Genomic DNA, 18,222 nt, shown 5'->3' with positions numbered 1-18,222 from the left:
ATAAAGTGCATCAACAAGTGTGAAAGAACTGCCATTAGCAACAGTAAGCACCATCTTTCCAACTCCCTGAACTGGATAAGAGGCATTGTTGGCACAAGTGACTGAATTCCCATGAGGGACAGACTCGAGAGAGGTAAACAATTCACGATGTGAGGTAATGTGCTTTGTAGCACCACTGTCGAAATACCACACATGTGAATCTACAGCAACTAACAAGCATGCATCATGGACAGCAGGATTGTAAGTGCACTCTGCACTAAAAGCCCATTCTGCATCAACATCAGCATTACAGTCTCCTTTCACAGAAGACTCAACAATGGCTGCATTTGTAGTGGAACCAGCATTTGCAGTGGAACCACCCTCTTTCTTCTTAGCCTCTTTTGCCTTCAACTTAGGACACTGCTTGATCAAGTGATCATTAGCTTTACAATAATGGCAACGCATCTTCTTTTTGCCCTTATCACCAGAATTGCCAGACGAAGTGCTACCAGCAGAAGCATTAGGAACAGAAGTTTTGCCACTCACAGCAGAACCATAAGAAGTGGTTGCATTGTTGTTACCACCCTTTCTTTGAGAAGCAATAAAAGCATGTTCAACTGCACGCTGTCTAGTCCTGTTTTTTTTGGAAAGTGACTCTTGCAACAGCAATGTGCACAATGCATCAAACTTGACAACTTCTGGATTTCCTTGGGTCATAAGTCTCCAAGTACTAGCAAAAGTATGGTAAGAATCTGGTAAGGCATCAAGAACAGTTTGCACAAGGGAACTGTCTGAAATGACTTCACCTGCAGAAATAAGCTACTCATTCATATCCTTGACACTGGCAAGAAAAGTGTCCATACCATCTTCCTCATGCATAATCTTCGACTCCAGCTCTTTAGGCAGCAAAGCAATTTTAGCCTCATTGCGGCTTGCATAAAGACCTGCTAGAATATCCCAAGCTTGTTTTGCAGATTTTGATGAACGAATGTGAGGAACAATGGTGCGCTTCACAGACAACGCAATTAATGCATGAGCCTGTGCATCCTTAACATCCCAACGAGCTTGTTCTGCCGTAGGCGAAACAACTCTAACAGCAGCAATCCTTGCAACAAGACCTGCAACATCCTCAACATCGCCTACATCTTTAGAACCAGGACGTACATCAATGCCCTGCACAATGTTCCATACACCCTTTGACACAAGAACATGTTGCATCATATAAGCCCACATAGGGTAGTTGTCCCCATCCAACCTGTCCTCAGCAGCAAACATCTTGAACAGATCGACCTGCGAACGCTCGCCAAAGCTCACTGAAATCAGAGAAAGTGAGCAGGCGTGTACTAGAGCAGCTGGCGACTAAGCCCAGGAGGACACAACCTGATCTGATACCAATTGTTGGAATTAGGGTTGCAGAGAAACACACACAACTTGGAGAAGACGAAGGAAGCTCAAGGCACACAATAGAGAGTGTATTACTTAGTGTGCAATGGAAAGATAGATAGCCCTAGAGTGATGGGCGTATATACAATGCACGGGGGAAAAAACCTCCTAAAGAGGGAAAAAATGCCCCCGCGGTCCTAGTGTGTTCACACACATCACTACCACATGTATATGGTAACACTCTCGCTTTGGCATCCAAAATATCGTCCAAATTCCTCCCAAACGCTAGCATGCCTTTCACCTAAAGTGTGTAGAAAGATTTCTAGGCTGACCAACTATTTACTCTATTATGCAAAAGCGGAATCATGGAGTCCACTTGGAGGATGGAGCCATCTCGCATGAGATTCCTGAGAAAAATATCAAAAGAGCCTCTGGGTGGAAGGCAAAGAGGCACGTGAAGCCTACATAGGACTGGATCACAGAGTTCTCTTTCTCTATTGTAGATATCAACACATGAACTCAAGCTCTCTCTCTCTCTCTCTCTCTCTCTCTCTCTCTCTCTCTCTCTCTCTCTCTCTCTCTCTCTCTCTCTCTCTCTCTCTCTCTCTCTCTCTCTCTCTCTCTCTCTCTCTCTCTCTCTCTCTCTCTCTCTCTCTCTCTCTCTCTCTCTCATATTCTTATCTGTGGAGTTGTGGGGAGCTCGAGATCTGAGGGTGTGGCGGCGATGGAAGCTCCAAGTCCAAGTGCTACCACCATGATCGCTCACTACTAATACAATTCCATCTGAAGAGTGAAAACAATAATTGGAGAATACTGACCCCTTGCTATCGCCTAAGCTCTCTCTCTCTCTCTCTCTCTCTCTCTCTCTCTCTCTCTCTCTCTCTCTCTCTCTCTCTCTCTCTCTCTCTCTCTCTCTCTCTCTCTCTCTCTCTCTCTCTCTCTCTCTCTCTCTCTCTCTCTCCCCTTCAGTTGCACAAGGAAATGGCAGCTCTAATATGTGTGTGTGTGTGGTAAATCTTTGAGGTCTCTTGGCATTGTGTGAATGATGCTAAATTAAGTTAATTGATTCTTCTTCTTCTCTCCCAGTCTTTTGGCAGGTCACAAATCAGATACACACTTAGAGTTCATATGGTCGAGGAGGCTATGGAGATCCACTGGGGCTGAAAGCAGTAGGTCCACAATAGCTCTCCGCATAGAAAATATGGTAATAGGAGACTTGGAGTTGTGATTCCAATTGCTAGGTGTCAACTAGGAGCATGCTTGCTGATTTGCGCTCTGCCACCACCAAGTCAGCATGCGATGTGCAAAAACACCAAGTTTAGTGGCTTCCTTTTTTGGGAAGAGACCACCCCTTCAAAGATCAAAACCAACAAAGATTGTACAAAGTCGTAGCTAATTTTTCCTTCGTACTCTTCTCCTCACATCTATCAGTTCCCATAATGGCAAGCCCTTTTCAAGCTTGCCACATGGCGCTAAGAAAATCCGTCCACATGGCACCAAAAAATTGGCAGACTCAAGAAGAGATGGGGTTGGTGAGCGGGGAGCTTGGGTGACCTATGGAAGCTGAAGAGCCTATGGGTGGGAGGCAAAGAGGCACAACCTCTTGGAGAGAGAGAGAGAGAGAGAGAGAGAGAGAGAGAGAGAGAGAGAGAGAGAGAGAGAGAGACTCAACTACAGCACCTACATGCAACATCCTGTACTTTGGTAGCCTACAAAAGTGGAGCAAGGCACAGAGTGTAGAGAATCTGCAAGCAACTCCTTTTGTGTGATCAAATGTCTATATGAGGCATGTGGCATCACTGAAGACATTGACCTTGGTTCACTTATGATTGCAATGTGAAGAGTCCAAGAAGATCTTGGCCATTTCAACAAATGCAGATTCAGATGACTCCTTCAAATGTGCTTGCATTTTGAAGGCGTGTGGCATTATGTAGGATATAGACATGGGAAAACACAAATTTATGTAGACATATGTAGTCAAGGGTTGTTGAAAAACATTGTCTTGCTTGACAATGCTTTGGTAGACATGTATGCCAAGTGTGGTGTACAGTTGAACGAAAAAGTACTCATCGAGTTTCTTATCTAGGAAGTGGCCTCTTTGGACACTACTTATTTTAGGGAATGCCCAACCTAGAAAGCTCTATTTCTAGTGATATAGAGCAACTGGGTCTGCGGGTGAGGAAGGTTTACTCTTTTCAACGATGTAGATCAAGGGATGCTAACAATATTAGTCTCCTTGAATGTACATATGGGAGGAGCTACAAGCAAAAGCTAGTTAAGGAGGCTCTAGGTTGTTTTTGGTCGATGAAAGGATCCGTTCATATACAATCACTTTTGTTTATTGTGTTAAAAGCATGTGTTGCTCATGTGTACAGAATGAGGGCAAGTAGGTCTCTAGATGAGCTGTTTTCTTGAACTCCATTTTTGCAAGGTATGTCTAGCATGGACAACACATGGGAATAACAAAGGAGCTCTAAGTTGTTTTAATCAGACGCGAGGTGAGGGCCACTCTCTAAATGTGATCACCTATTCTTGCATCTTGAAGACATGTGATAGTATGCAAGAAGGTAAAATTTATGAACGAATGGACAAACCATTTGTGGATGAGCTTCATATGTGCTTCATCTCCTGGATATGATCTCTTCCAATGCATTGACTCTACTTGCATTTCCCCTCCCTCTCTCTCTCTCTCTCTCTCTCTCTCTCTCTCTCTCTCTCTCTCTCTCTCTCTCTCTCTCTGATTTGATGCCTTCAATTTCCCAGGGAATAGCGAGACATTTTTGGACTACTTTCAACGGGTTCAATAGGAGGGCATTGCCAAGATGTTGTCAATTCTACTTTTAGTGCTCTTTACAAGTAGTTACTCATAGTAGATGAGGGAAAAATATACTTTAATAACATGAGGACCCTTGCTATGACAATGCTAATGATTAGGCCGTCTACATGTCACTTGCTGCCATCTAAGCACTTCAAGGCTTCCACCTGGCTCTCAAGGATGTGACAGATAGTAACATCCCCTCTCAAAACCTGTGCATGGTGCTGCAAAATCTAGGCATGCAGGCCCACAATGTGCGCAATGTGATGTGCATGGAAGCTTATAACTAGCCGCTACAACGCGTGGGTCACATACTATTGATCATGATCTTTTGAATCCATGTCTATATAATATTTTTCAGTACCAACATCTGATTTTCCATTCTTGTGAGGCATGCATGATTTATATGGTCATGCACTAGGATCCATTTTCGGCACAAAATACAGATACACTACTTTTCTTCCATTGGGGCTTATTCGATGCTAATTTACTTCATGGATGTGACTTGAATTGAACCATTCCCTACAAAGTAATCATGGCACTCTAATTTAAAATCCGACAAATCATAAGATTTTTTTAATTAATGATATCTTTTTGTTAAAACAAGTGAAAGGGTCACGACGGCTTTCAAAAACAATAAGAAAGTGTATCAGTGTTTGGGAAAAGATTGCCTCAGCTTAGTCTTGAGCAGACTGAAAATCGAGACTAGCTAGCTGCAAACCATGGTAAACGGAAGAAAAATCAATGAAATATGTAAGAAAATCGTCCAAAAATTTTGCAAATCTCAAAAATTTTGCTGGTATCTCCGGTTTTCTTCTTTATGAGGAGGAAACTCGATCATCAACTGCTTAATAAAGTAGACTTTCTCGAACGTTAAGCTATAAAATGCAAAACCATGTGAAATTGTGAAATGAAAGGTGAAATAAAAAGAACTAATTAATATATATGTGTGTGTGTGTGTATAGAATTTATTAGAATTATGCAAGGTGAAGCTTCACTTTAACATTCTAAAACAATAGAATACAAAAATAAACATGTGTGTGTGTGTGTGTGTGTGTGTAAAATTTACTAAAATTATGCAAGGTGAAGCTTCACTTTAGCATTCTAAAACAATAGAATGCAAGAAAAGTAAAAACATGTCAGAATATGAAATGGTAAGTCTCCATCATGCACACTGAAAACAATGAAAGTCTGCCTAACCCAACACAACACTAAGGGTTTCTTTTAGAAAGCCAAAAAGCTATTTAGGATTTCAGAAAGGAGAACATTTATCCTTTCCATCAGTTCCATATTCATTGCCCACTCTCTTGGGGTCAATCAAAATTTTCTCTTTTTTTAAAATAAAGCAAATTTTTTAATAGCCAAAGCTAAAAATCGTGAAGCAATGTCAAGACTCTGGCCTTTGGGCAGACACACATAAAATATCCATGACAAACAAGCTCACTTTTAGCATATGGCGAATGTGATTCCTGCACGGATCAAGAGCAATTCATTTATCCTAGCAGGCGCTCATCATCGCAGCAGCTGCTCATGTGGGATTTTTGGAGGAGGAGGAAGAGGAGCGGGCCGCCTGCGCAAGGGCCCCCCAACATGTGGAACGTTGCTGTGGGCTCATGCAAGGTTCTGGAAAGGCCACCCTCCCAGAAGGTCACGTGCTTTGATTGCTACGTGCTCTTCGTTCCCCTCTGATCCGGAGAGTGAGGAGAACTTCTGGGAGCAGGAAGAGGGTAAAAAGAAGCTTGGTGACATTGAAGATATGAAGGAGCTCATTGATGAAGCCAGAAAACTCAAAGGTTCCTCGTCTTCGTCTTCTCAACAAGATAATCAGCAGCAGGCAAATACTGCAGCTTCCAATGACGAATCTGTTGAGCCAGATCAAGCACAGAAATTGAGTGAAGAACTTGCTAAGGTTTGCTTGCTAATACTTTCTTTCCGTTTTTTAATCCCGGAGCCGTGTGATGGGTTGGTTCATATCCAAGGTTAGGAATAAGAGAGAAGAACGGTAAGGAAAGCCAAGAATCTGTATTTTTTCTTCTGATGAGCATGTTTTTTTTTTCGAGAAAAAGACCATTCTATTAGTTAATGAAACTGCCCATAGGGCTACAACCTCCTCTTCAAGAGAGGGCTACAACAACCATGATGGGGAGACTCTCCCAATGAAAAAAAAGCATATGTACAAAGAGGCTAAATCAAGAAATGGGAGGAGGGAAGAGCCACACAAGTGGGCGGTAGTGCCATCTAAGTACATCATGGACCATGGTGAAAAAAGGCCCAGGACGCCAGAGTCAAAGGAATGCCTCTCTGCGTGGTCGGAGCCGCCTTGGAGTCTCTCGAGTTGTCCTCTGAGTGTGTGGATTAGCTCTAGCCAAAGATCGCGAACAGTCTTTGCTGGTGGTACAGGGCGAGCCTTGAAGATGCGAAAGCAGCGAGCCCGCCAGATGAACCAGAGTGTCAGGCCACAGATGAGCTCCCAACAATCCTCTTTCTCTCTCTCTGCACCACTCCTATGGAGTAAGCTCTGTGGCAGGCTAGAGTGTAGGTCGCCCCCCCCCCCCCCCTGCATCACTATCATCCTGCTTGTGGAAGATAGCTTAAACTGAAGTGCCTGGCCCATAAGAGTGGACCAAGCAGCTGCCCCCCAAGTGTACTGTCGGGCCGTGGAAAGAGCAGACATCAGCCGAAGAACACGAAGCCACACCTGCTGTGCGAAAGGACAGTCCCAAAGACAGTGACGCTGACTTTCCACAAGATGGTCACAAGCTGCACATGCGGTCGAGAGACCACTATGTACAAGCCAGCTCCCAACTGCTGTAGCTTTGTGTGCGACGAGCCACTGAAACAAAGTGACTCGCCTCGGCTGTCTGGAGTCCCACAACCTCTTCCAAAAAGCTGCCAAGAACTCAACTGTGAGACCCTCCTCCTGCCAATGAGGTGCTGCAGCAGCGCGAGCCTCTCTGCATGTGACGTCCCAGTCGAACAGTTTATTGAAAGAAAGGGACACCTGGGTGGTCTGCAGAAGAGAAAGGGTGTCCCTGGGTGGTCTGCAGAAGAGAAAGGGTCCCTCCAAAGCCACTCGCCAGGATCCCACTGTACTCGTGCTAGTGGACAGCTCTTCCAAGCCCACAGTCTCCAATGTCCAGTCTCAAGAACTGCTCGGTAAGGATCGATGACACAAGTCCTCCCACAGATGCCCACCATCCGGTTCCTCTAAAAACAGCACTCTGCCACCTGCGGGGCCTCTACTGCAACTCGCTGTAAGTGTCCCTCACCCTGTAACTCCAAAAACAGGGAGGGTACAGTCTCTGAACATGCCCGAACTGAGATGAGAACCTCCAATCGCGTGAAGGCTCCCATCCATTTGGGCGCTGCTGGCTCGAGAGGTGTGAGCCACTCAGCTGGCACTGCCTCTGAGATATCCTGGCACATGCTCTGCACCCCTCTCATGCTCTGTAGTAGCTGAAGGCCCTGCAGCTCCTCTGACAAGCCTGAAAACTGTAACCAGTCACCTAAAGGGCGTGCTGGACCCGCTGCCATGGGACCCCAGGAAAACATGAGGCCGACTACCAACCAAGTGGCCTCTCTGAGTGCTAACCATGGGGTTCGAACCTCCAGTTGCGTGAAGGCTCCCATCCATTTGGGCGCTGCTGGCTCGAGAGGTGTGAGCCACTCAGCTGGTACTGCCTCTGAGATATCTTGGCACATGCTCTACACCCCTCTCATGCTCTGTAGTAGCTGAAGACCCTGCAGCTCCTCTGACAAGCCTGAAAACTATAACCAGTCACCTAAAGAGCGTGCTGGACCCGCTGCCATGGGACCCCAGGAAAACATGAGGCCGACTACCAACCAAGTGGCCTCTCTGAGTGCTAACCATGGGGTTCCAAACAAGGGGCTGTCTCAAGCGCTCCTCCGTGCAAGTAGGCTGAGCTACTCCAGGCCTCGCCGCATGTTTGTGTGGCTGCTATTAATTGCATGGAATTGTGGTGCACATGGTAGTCTTTATAATTCGGGGCTTAAAGTCAATGGATTTCTTTATCAAGAAGGAATTGATTCTCTTTCTCGATATGTGAGTGTCATCAACAAAATGTATGCTTCATTTTAGTAAATTTTCTATTTGTATAGCATCAATTGTTGCTCAAACTTCAGTGTAGAAATTCTTTTCTATGATGTCACATGCACACTGGCTCTATGTGCCATGTGAACATCCAAGTCTTGCGAATAGGTTCACAAAATTGTCGGAACTAAATTCCTTATACTCTATAGACAAACCTTGGTTTCCAAGAGGTAGTAGTAGCATGTCCACGTGACACAGAGAGATATGTGCACACGACAATGTAAGCGAGATCTAGAAGGTGAACATAAGGCTCTAGCAACCTCCCTCAACTCAGACGATTCTTTGGAGGATCCGATTCTTTCTACAACACACATGGGTTCTCGCACAGTGACGACACTCCTCCAACGGACACAGTCTGCAGGGAGATGAAAAAAGCAAAATCCGAGCGAGGGAATAGAGTAATTAACGGATATTCCAATGGGAGTAAGCCTTTTTCCGAGGAGTCGGGATCTTTTGGCAAATTTTTGACCGGGAATCTTGACAGAGCAGATTACAAACGTCAACTGCAGGTTGACACATGCATGAAAAGATTGATTAGGTACTCCAAGGACCCAAATTATGTGGATCAACTGAAGGATTACCCGCTCGACAAGGTGCACTCCAGATGGCACGAGGACGTCCATTCTCCTCTCAAGTCGGTAATGAAATAGAAGGAAAAGCCGAGTGCAAAAAAGCAGACAGAAACTGTACTCGCAGAAAGAGTTTGATGAAGCTTTTAAAAAGAAGACAAATGTGGGAAGTGAACAATGGTGTATGGCTCAGGATGCGCGATCAGTGAGTGCTCAAGCTCCCTTTTACTCAGCAGAAGGGAGAGCCTTTATTACTTAGAGAGATAATGTGCAATGACCCGAACAAGTGGAAAATTGAGTGCAAGTGCATGAGAGATAGAGAGAGAAGAGACGATACCAGATGGAGTCCCAAACCCTCCTCCAAGGGGCCCCCTCTCTATAGAGAGGTATTTGAGAGTGCTAGAGAGAGAGAGAGAGAGAGAGAGAGAGAGAGAGAGAGAGAGAGAGAGAGAGAGAGAGAGAGAGAGAGAGAGAGAGAAGATACGATACCAGATGGGGTCCCAAACCCCCCTCCAAGGGCCCCCCTCTCTATTGCTAGAGAGGTATTTGCTTTAGATTGCACAAGTTCGGTGCAATGGGTCTAGATGCTGTGGTCGACGACGGCGAAGACTGAGGGCTGAAAATGAAAAAACGCTAGGCTGAAGGTTGGCTGAAAACTGAGCGCTGTCCTTGGGCTGAATTCTGCAACTGTGCCGGCGATTACGACGAGGCTATGCAAAAATGCTGATGGTTGAAATGTGTGAACGCTGCTGAAATCTGAAAACGCTGTCTGTTCTTGGGCTGAAAACTAAGCGCTGGCTGATCTGCTATGATAGCTGGAAAACGGCGAGGATCTGCTACCGGATGGGTGAGGTACGATGAGGTTTTGCGAAGCTATCCTTGCCAACAGAAAACGCTGATGGCTGAGATCTGCAAACACTAGGTCATGTTGAGGAAAACGCTAGAGGGAGGCTGGTCTGTTGTCGGAGCTGTTGGTTCTTCTCTGTCTTTTGGCTCTTCTGCTCTCTATTGGCGCCTTGGCCTCCTTATATAGCTGCAATTATACTGGGTCGAGCAGCCTTCATTTCAGCCCCACGATTGGAAAATGATAAGTCAATAATACAATGACCTATAAGAGGTGTTTCACATGCAGTCGTAAAAATGGGTTCATGTGGTGGAAAACGCTCATGCTAGATACGGAGTACTGATGCTAATGATCATGGTGTGTGCAATCAAAGGGTATGCAGCTACTCAGTGCCTGGACATGCACGGCTTGCGTACATGCTCACAAGGGTGCCAGAACACTTTCTAGGCTACCTAAACCCGTGAAGTAGAAATAGCTTGTCCACATGCACATAGGGTTAGATGTGCACGTGACATCCCCCCTTTTCAAGGTGAGGTACTGGTACCGAGTTGTATAGCGTCCATAGAGTCCGCCAACGACTCTTGGTATCCTGCGAAGTGCTCTTCGCTAGCCCACTCGGCTGCGTGGGTCCCGCGATACTTGAACTTCAGGAAGTGTGCAATGCTTACTTCTTTGGGCCGTGCCGAAAGCGACAGAATAATCTGCCGCGGCTCCTTGTCTTCGACTTCGTCTATGATCTAGGGTTCATCTTCTTCAAGAATCTCCACTGAGGAATATCCCTGAAACCACTTGAAACACAAAACCATAAACATATCCGTTCTTGTCGAGTGACTGGAAAAAAACTGTTCTTCCTAAATGACTGTGCATGAAATGCAAATGAACAATGTGAGAGAGTGCCAAACTGTTCACCAAATATGTGCCAAAAGTGAGATCTAAACTTGACCTTTCGTCCTAAAGCTATCAACTGTGGCAAACCACAACGGAAATGCCAATGCTTGATGGACAATCATGATCGTGCTTTTCCCGTGACTGTGTCCTACCAAGGAATGAACATGCAAAATCGACTATCAAAATGGCAATCGCGAAACATTGTGAAGTTCTTGAATGCAAATTTTCTTTCTTTTCTAAATTGATCTGGATACATCGGTGCTCATCCGTGGGTGAATCATGTGCATCGTGCAATACGACATGCCTATGGAAAGGTAACACATAAAGATGGTGACGAAAATACAAGAGACTATCACGAATGAGAGACTCGGACAATGCATACTGACTAATCATGTGAACACAAGATACTTCCTGAATGGGCACTTTGGACCTCGACTCTAGAGCCAAGATCGGTCCTGCGTGACTGATTGTATTTGCAATGAGGTTGCAATGAGGTTAGCTGTACTATCCAAACCATCAAACTACTCACAAGACTGGAACTATTTAGCTTGACAGTCACCCCAAGGTATACTTGGTACAGACTGGAGCAACATGAAGGCTTGGTCATCCCGACGAACAATCACATCTCTGTCATGCAAAAAATGCGTATCGTGCTTCGGAGAAGGAATGAGAGAGAGAGAGATTCCTTTTCATGCAATGACTCGTTCTTTTCTGGACAGTGGGACCGTGTACTGAGAGAAACTATAATACTACGTGTTTTACCCTCTTTCGAAACATGAGAGTGAAAGATTAATGGTTAAGATGGAATGTTCTTGCACAGCGAAGAACCACGGGAGGTGCTCCTTCGACTGTGTGAGAGAGAGTGTTTTCTTTCAATCAATGTGTGGATTATAACCTTTAAACCACTTGATGCCAAAAATCAAATCACATCCTTTGAGAGGAGAAACCACAAATCTACGACGAAAACCGACATTTTGAACTAACACTGTCACATCAGGACATTCATGCGTGAAAGAAGAGTGCATGCCATGAGCAAATCCAGAGATCACAATGGGATCTATGAGAAGAGCTTCTAAACGTGCGCTAGGAGATTGACGACAAGGAGATCCATCGTGGTGGATCCGAGATCTATTGGCTGCCCGATACGAAGAGGTGGCTTGCTTGTGGTTGCATAGAAGTGCATCACCTGATTCACCCTTTTCCGTTGCACCTTTGACAATCATTTAGTGACAAAAAGAGGGAGAGAGAAAAGAGTAGAGTCGACACAGAACGGCAAAGTACTGTCCCCAGACGCAATGGCCCAAAGCCAGGCACCCCTTCGCGGTATTTCTTCCTTATTGCTTGACAAGAGTAGAATGTCCGAGGGTCCTTCAAGAGCGAGGGCCTGGGCACACTTCTAAAGTGTTAAAGTTTAGGCATCTCAAGTGAACTGCCCAGTGTGAACCCAATATTTATTTTGGCTTTTAGGGATTTATTTCACTTATTTGTCAAAGTCTGGGTAGGGCAATTTACTGAGGTTTTTATATAAGAAATCCTCAACCCCCATTGTATTATCATCTGTTATCTCATTGCCTTGGTTGATTGGTTCAGTGCCTCTCTCTCTCTCTCTCTCTCTCTCTCTCTCTCTCTCTCTCTCTCTCTCTCTCTCTCTCTCTCTCTCTCTCTCGTGCTTTCTCATCTTGGTCTACACGCTTCCGCATCGCCGACTTTTACATGGTATCAGAGCAAATGGGCGAGTGAAGGACCTTGGCGGAGCAAGGTGACCCGGAGAGGAGAAAAAGAAACCCTCTGCTACCATTACCCTAAAACGCTGCCCTGCTGCCCTGCATTTTACAATCTCCCTGGCGTTTTTCCTCTCTGCAGCCATTACCGCGGAAATCTGCCCGAACTGCCAGCGTTTTGCTCTGCTACCTGGCGTTTTGAAACTCACAGGCCTGCTGCCCTGTTCTGCCCACATGCGCAGCCATCTGCCCCCAGCAGAGCCTGCGTTTTTGAAACGCAACTCCCTTCTGCCTGGCGTTTTTTGGCTGCGTTTTTCATCCCTGAACGGCAGCGTTTCCTGCGTAACAGCAGCCTCTTCGGCGTTTCTCGAGCAAGAGGAGTTCCTGTGTTCGCTAGACCATCATCCAGCGTTTTCGGCCTCGCTTGGAGCACGTCTGGAGTGTTTTCTGCAGGCTGGACAGCAGCCTATTGAAGCGGTCAGGGAGCAGCAAAAGAGGCGAGACCAAAACCAACTAAAAGCTATGGAGAGCAGATCAACCTTCCAGTTAGCGGCCTATGCACCGGCACAGTTCTCAAGGAGACCACCCAACTGTTTGGCTCGACATTCTGAAGTCAAAGAAAGGCAAATGGGCAAGTTTGACCAAGGACAACGGCATCGGCAAGCTTGACACGGATGGCAGTACCAGTACTCAGTTAGCTGTCTCGGTATCCGAGAGGTGCGATAACAGTTATGATTGTGATTCGACGCTTTGTTTGGCTCGGGAGTTGGAAGCCAAAGGCAAAAGCAGGAATTCACTTGAAGACAAAGTCAAAGGCAAGCTGGACAGAGATTACTTTAATAAAGTTTTGACAGAGGAGATCGGCATGGCACACGTGGCAGTGGCCACAGTGGCCTCGACGCAGATTTCTAGTCAATGTGAAGGTGTCACCACTAGCTTCAGCCAGAGAGAGGCTTATGAGTGGCAGAGAGGGGCAGACAGTGCTCCCTATGATTGATTTGGACCCTTGTGTAGGAGTTCAAGTTATTGGTGTTTGGACCCGTAGGTCGGAGTTCAAGGCACATGCATCTGGCAAGGAACCAATCAGGCGTATCAAAGACACTATGGATGGGCACGCCAATTCATTGTTGTTGGTCGGATCATCGACATGATGTGTTCTAGAGTTCATTATCTTGGAGTGTTATATTTTGGACATGATATGTTCACAGTTCATGAATGGGGATTATTGGACGTAGTCTTGTCTACGGTTCAGATTCTCTACAGAGGCAACCGATGCTCAAGATAGCATTTCTTTCAGGTACAAAGTTGAGGAGAGCAACACCGAGGTGTATCTAGTAGTCTGCAACTGCTGGGGTGTCCATGGAGCTTCTTCATCGACTTGGTTTCACTATTGATGTCCACTATGAGCTGCAGAGAGGGTGTTAAAGTTTAGGCATCTTAAGTGAACCGCCCAGTGTGAACCTAGTATTTATTTTGGCTTTCAGGGATTTATTTCACGTATTTGTCAAAGTCTAGGTAGGGCAATTTACTGAGGTTTCTATATAAGAAACCCTCAGTCCCCCATTGTATTATCATATGTTATCTCATTGCCTTGGTTGATTGGTTCGGTGCATCTCTCTCTCTGTCTCTCTCTCTCTCTCTCCCCCCCCCGGTGCTTTCTCACCTTGGTCTACACGCTTCCACATCGCCGACTTTGACATAAAGTCCCTTGGAGTTACACGAAAAGCATTGGCTCCCAAAAGCTGCAGGCCTAAAATCTAGCGCCCTTTGTGCCTTCCGTAAAACGCGGGCTAGTCCGTACTGCCACATCCCACCACACCATCTTTTACACAAGTTGGACTCCAGGTTTATTTTTAAGGGTTAAGGTCCTTCAGCCGGATTCAGGTAAGCTGGTAGGGTTAGGAAAAGTGCTAACCCTCTTATCTTTTAGGCCTCTTGGCCATCTTTTGTAAGTAGGTGATAACTTCTTCTGCTTCTCTTTGTTAGGGCCGAGGCCCCTCGGCTGGGTTCTGCCAGTTAGGCCATGCCATGTCATCAGTTTGTGACAGTAGAGGTACTTTTATTGGCCTTGCTCAGTTAGATGTGGCTCAAGTTAGATGTGGATGTGTTTGTGCGGACTTGCATGGTAAGTCAAAAGACGGAAGCATGGCAGGCACAAGGCAGGAGGAACCCTATAATCTTTACCGAGTTGAGATCGACGGTGGGACAGTATTGCTACGAATTTGATCTTTGACCTCCCGCCGACGACCGAGAGTGGGTGTGGTGGCATCTGGATTATAATTTCTAGTGGACAGATTCAATAGCTCACTTTCTTCTAGTGAAAATGTAACCAGTCGGCACCATGTGCTGACAGGAATAACAATGATACGACTGGAAAATAACTATAAAAGAAAAACACTTCAGATGTCACTTGAGTCGACGTGGAAGAGGTGTAGCTCCTTGGGAGAGTAGAGGCCTTTAAGTTGAGCACCTCTAGCAATGTCTCTTGCTTAGTTTTTCATACGCCGATCACATAGCGTACGCATACGGGTATGAAAGCACGAGTTAGACTCCTTGAAAATACCATACATCGGGTTTCATACTTTTGTTCTAAGAAAAGTAGAGGGGAAATGACAAGATGCATGAAGCTTTCATTATCTTCAAACAAGCACACTTAAGAACATAGAAAGAAGCAAAAGGTTGCAGGTTTGAGACGAAAAATTCCATTGTTAGCAGTTTTGGGCCAAAATTTGGGCCGCCCTTCCAGGCTGGAGTATGAAATTCTCAAATCGTTTGCATGGTGAAACATAGGCACATGAAAAAAACTATTCTTTTTCAATTATATAAAGAGAGTTTTACAACAGCTTTGTATGACCACACACAATCTGTGTCCAACTGGCATTAAGGCCTTTAATTTATAGGCACTTGAAAAGGTCAAAAGCATTTAAAAACTCTTTTATTCTTCAAAAAGCTTCTTGTGTAAAGTTCTGCCATGTCAGCAGCATCTTTACAGCTGGTGGTTGGCACCGATTTTGCGGCGTATTTGACAGGCTCCTGCACTCAGATTTGGCCGCCGTATGTGTGCTCTGCTTGGTCTCTTCCTTTGCTCTCTACTTGGTGGCTTATGCCATGTCACCAGCCACCTAGTTTGGGCTTTTAATTTGGAGGTCACGCTGTTGGTAAAACAGAGAGTGGACAAGTCAGACTTCAAGTAGTCATTATTCAATGTGGAGTCTTCTAGAAGGAACATGATGGAGGATTTGGAGCTTTCTTCTATCGTAAAGACATGCTTGCTGTAATGCATATGGAACTAGTAGTAGTTTTGGTTGTATTGGAGCTCTCTGTGATATGGGACACGGAGCGCACGGACTAGTTGTGTGTCTGTTCTAGGAGCTCAAATTATGGCTTGAATGGATTGAGTTGCTACGCCAGCATGGAGATGGATCTGTACAAGCAACTTAGAGGGCCCTTGCGAACTAGGATAAATAAACCAAGCAGCCTATTGCAAATATATGGCGGTTGCTATGTTGCAGTGTATGTATAAGATTGCATTGTCATTTTACTTAATGATTTACACCATACACCGTCTATGTGCAGCGAGCAAAGGAGCAAGCTGAGAGAAGAAGACAAGCTGAACAAATGTTTCAATTGGGCCAGCGAGCATATGGAAGAGGCATGTATGACAAGGCTGTGAAGTTCTTTGAGGGAGCCCTTACCAATATTCCGGGCTCTTCACACCTTGGTGGTGAGGTAAGTGTACTAGCCGGTGCAATATTATGGGTGTTTGTTCAAGAAAGAAAACCACTGACCATCAGCGTGCTGTTTTTTTTCAGGTCCAGGTTTGGCTTGCTATGGCTTATGAGGCTGATGGCAAGCACGCCCGGTGCATTGCATTGTACAAATCATTGGAAAACAACCATCCGAGTAGATCTATCCGGAGGCAGGCTAAGGATCTGCGATACATTTTAGAAGCACCGAAGTTGAAGATATCAAGAGAAGAAATGGTTACCATACCACTGATTGGTGACAACAATAGGTAAGGGTTTTTTTTTATTAGCTGATTTTGCTTGGCATCTCTGCAGCCATGACAGACAGTAAGCAAGCCTCTATTTAATTATATGCTCAGTTTTGTTTGTGTGCGCGTGCGTGCTGTGACTAATTGACTCAATTTCTATATTAAAACTTGGAACTACCATTTGTATGTAGGAACTATTGAACAGTTCATCAAGCTAGCCATATAGAAGCGAGTCCAAAGTAGTACGTGCGGGGCATTGCTGCAAAATGCATATAGATGTTGCATATCTATCCAAGAAAGCTTAGGATCTGCACTTCTGACGCGCGTGCTTGTGAGCATACTTATACCTAGTTCTACGACCAATATCAGGCATTGATGACTGTAGGGGAGATGTCTCAATGTATGATGGAGCTGATTATGATTTCTTGTGGGGGCGACTTTAATGAGTCATATTGGGCTTTTTTGGGGCTAAATAAATATTTGTTTTGTCACATTTGAACAGCCTGATTATATAGATTTGATTTGATGTAGTGAGACAAGAACATGGAGCAAGATGTACAAAGAACGGAGAAAAAAGTTTACAAAGAAGGCAATGCCAACGAAGGATTACATGGAGGACTGGCTAGTATGGAACCCCCCCCGCTGGGAGCGAAGTCCTTACTTCTGGGTTGCGGTGACAGTCTGGTTAACCTTAGTAGGAATTGCTTTGGTGTTCCAAGACTGAGGATCTGTTGGTTCTTTCTTGTACATTGAATTTATTGTGGCTATTTGTGCGCATACTGGCCCTGCTTTTTCCCAAGCTAGGGTATTGTGGGAGTCTGGAGAGATGCCTGGGAGTTTCGGTGAAAGCTCTCAACAGGGTCACAGTTCGTAAAGTAAACTACACTCAATCTCTGTGATATAAGCTGTAGCTTGTGACATCTTGTTGTACTCATGCCAGCCTTAACGCAGAATAGCATCCACACTGTTGCCTGAGAATGTTTGATTGAGTGTGTCCTTACTGTTAAACAAACATGGAAAAATGATGGCGCAAAGGAATTCTTGGTCGCTGTTCCTCCCTAATTGTGCATAGTGTAGGGGTCTTCCAGGGCGGTGCCCTAAGGAAGTAGAGTAAGCCTATCTCCTGAGGTGGTCAGGGTGGTGCTAAAAGGAGTAGATGAAGTTGGTGGCAAAAGCCTCTACTTGGGTGTTGGGAGCTCTATTCTCGCTGTGAGCTAGACGGAAGGCCCCTGTCTTGCCGCCGAAAGAAAAGAATACAAGAGGTCTTAAAGCTTTGCTGAACTCCACAACTCACAACGTATCGGCTACGAGGACCTGGCTGGCAGCACTCTTAGCTGTAGGCCACAGACTAACCAGGTACAATGTGGGTGTGAAGTGCATGGAGTAGAGCTAATGTTGTGCATAGAAGTAGACTTGACACATTTTTACACGATGCAACTATTCATCCACTAAAGCTAGTGACAACATATATACGGTGACAAAGGTCTGTGAGAAAAATATCTTCTCATATAAGATGAAGTCCCATGATAAATGATGCACACACACACACATACATCTCTCCCTCTCTCTCTCTCTCTCTCTCTCTCTCTCTCTCTCTCTCTCTATTTATATATAAAATTTCCAAGATTACCTTTTTTTCTTGAGATTTTCTTTGTCCTAGTGACGTGTTTACTTATCGAAAGGAAACGTGGAAGCCTACGTATCATGAAAGCTGCACATTACCAACATGGTCAAGGCATTTGCCTTTGAAGTCTAGATGTGAGTTCAACCATTTTGGGTTCGAGAATGGGACATGGTCCCAAGATTCCTATTATACTTAAAATACTTTCACACAGGCGATTTATTTGCCTCCAATGCCTCATGTTGATAATGAATGGAATGGTATGATGATGTGGGTGGTTGGGTGGTGTGTGCATGT

General features: G+C 45.2%; 1 protein-coding gene across 1 annotated transcript; it reads left to right on the top strand.

Moving 5' to 3' along the window:
* Positions 1–5,581: 5,581 nt before the first annotated feature.
* On the top strand, positions 5,582–17,362 carry LOC147449598 (Tetratricopeptide repeat (TPR)-like superfamily protein). The gene is made up of 4 exons (XM_086522020.1): positions 5,582–6,086; positions 15,887–16,039; positions 16,123–16,325; positions 16,836–17,362. The coding sequence occupies exons 1-4, from the start codon at positions 5,631–5,633 to the stop codon at positions 17,026–17,028; spliced, it is 1,005 nt and encodes a 334-aa protein (XP_086378146.1). The 5' UTR covers positions 5,582–5,630; the 3' UTR covers positions 17,029–17,362.
* The last annotated feature ends 860 nt before the right edge of the window (positions 17,363–18,222 follow it).

The sequence above is a fragment of the Adiantum capillus-veneris genome, chromosome 10, assembly GCF_014529385.1.
Source record: "Adiantum capillus-veneris isolate H3 chromosome 10, ASM1452938v2, whole genome shotgun sequence".
NCBI classification, from domain to species: domain Eukaryota; kingdom Viridiplantae; phylum Streptophyta; class Polypodiopsida; order Polypodiales; family Pteridaceae; genus Adiantum; species Adiantum capillus-veneris.
Note: the sequence above shows the minus strand (reverse complement) of the source record. Positions and strands in the feature narration are given on the sequence as shown.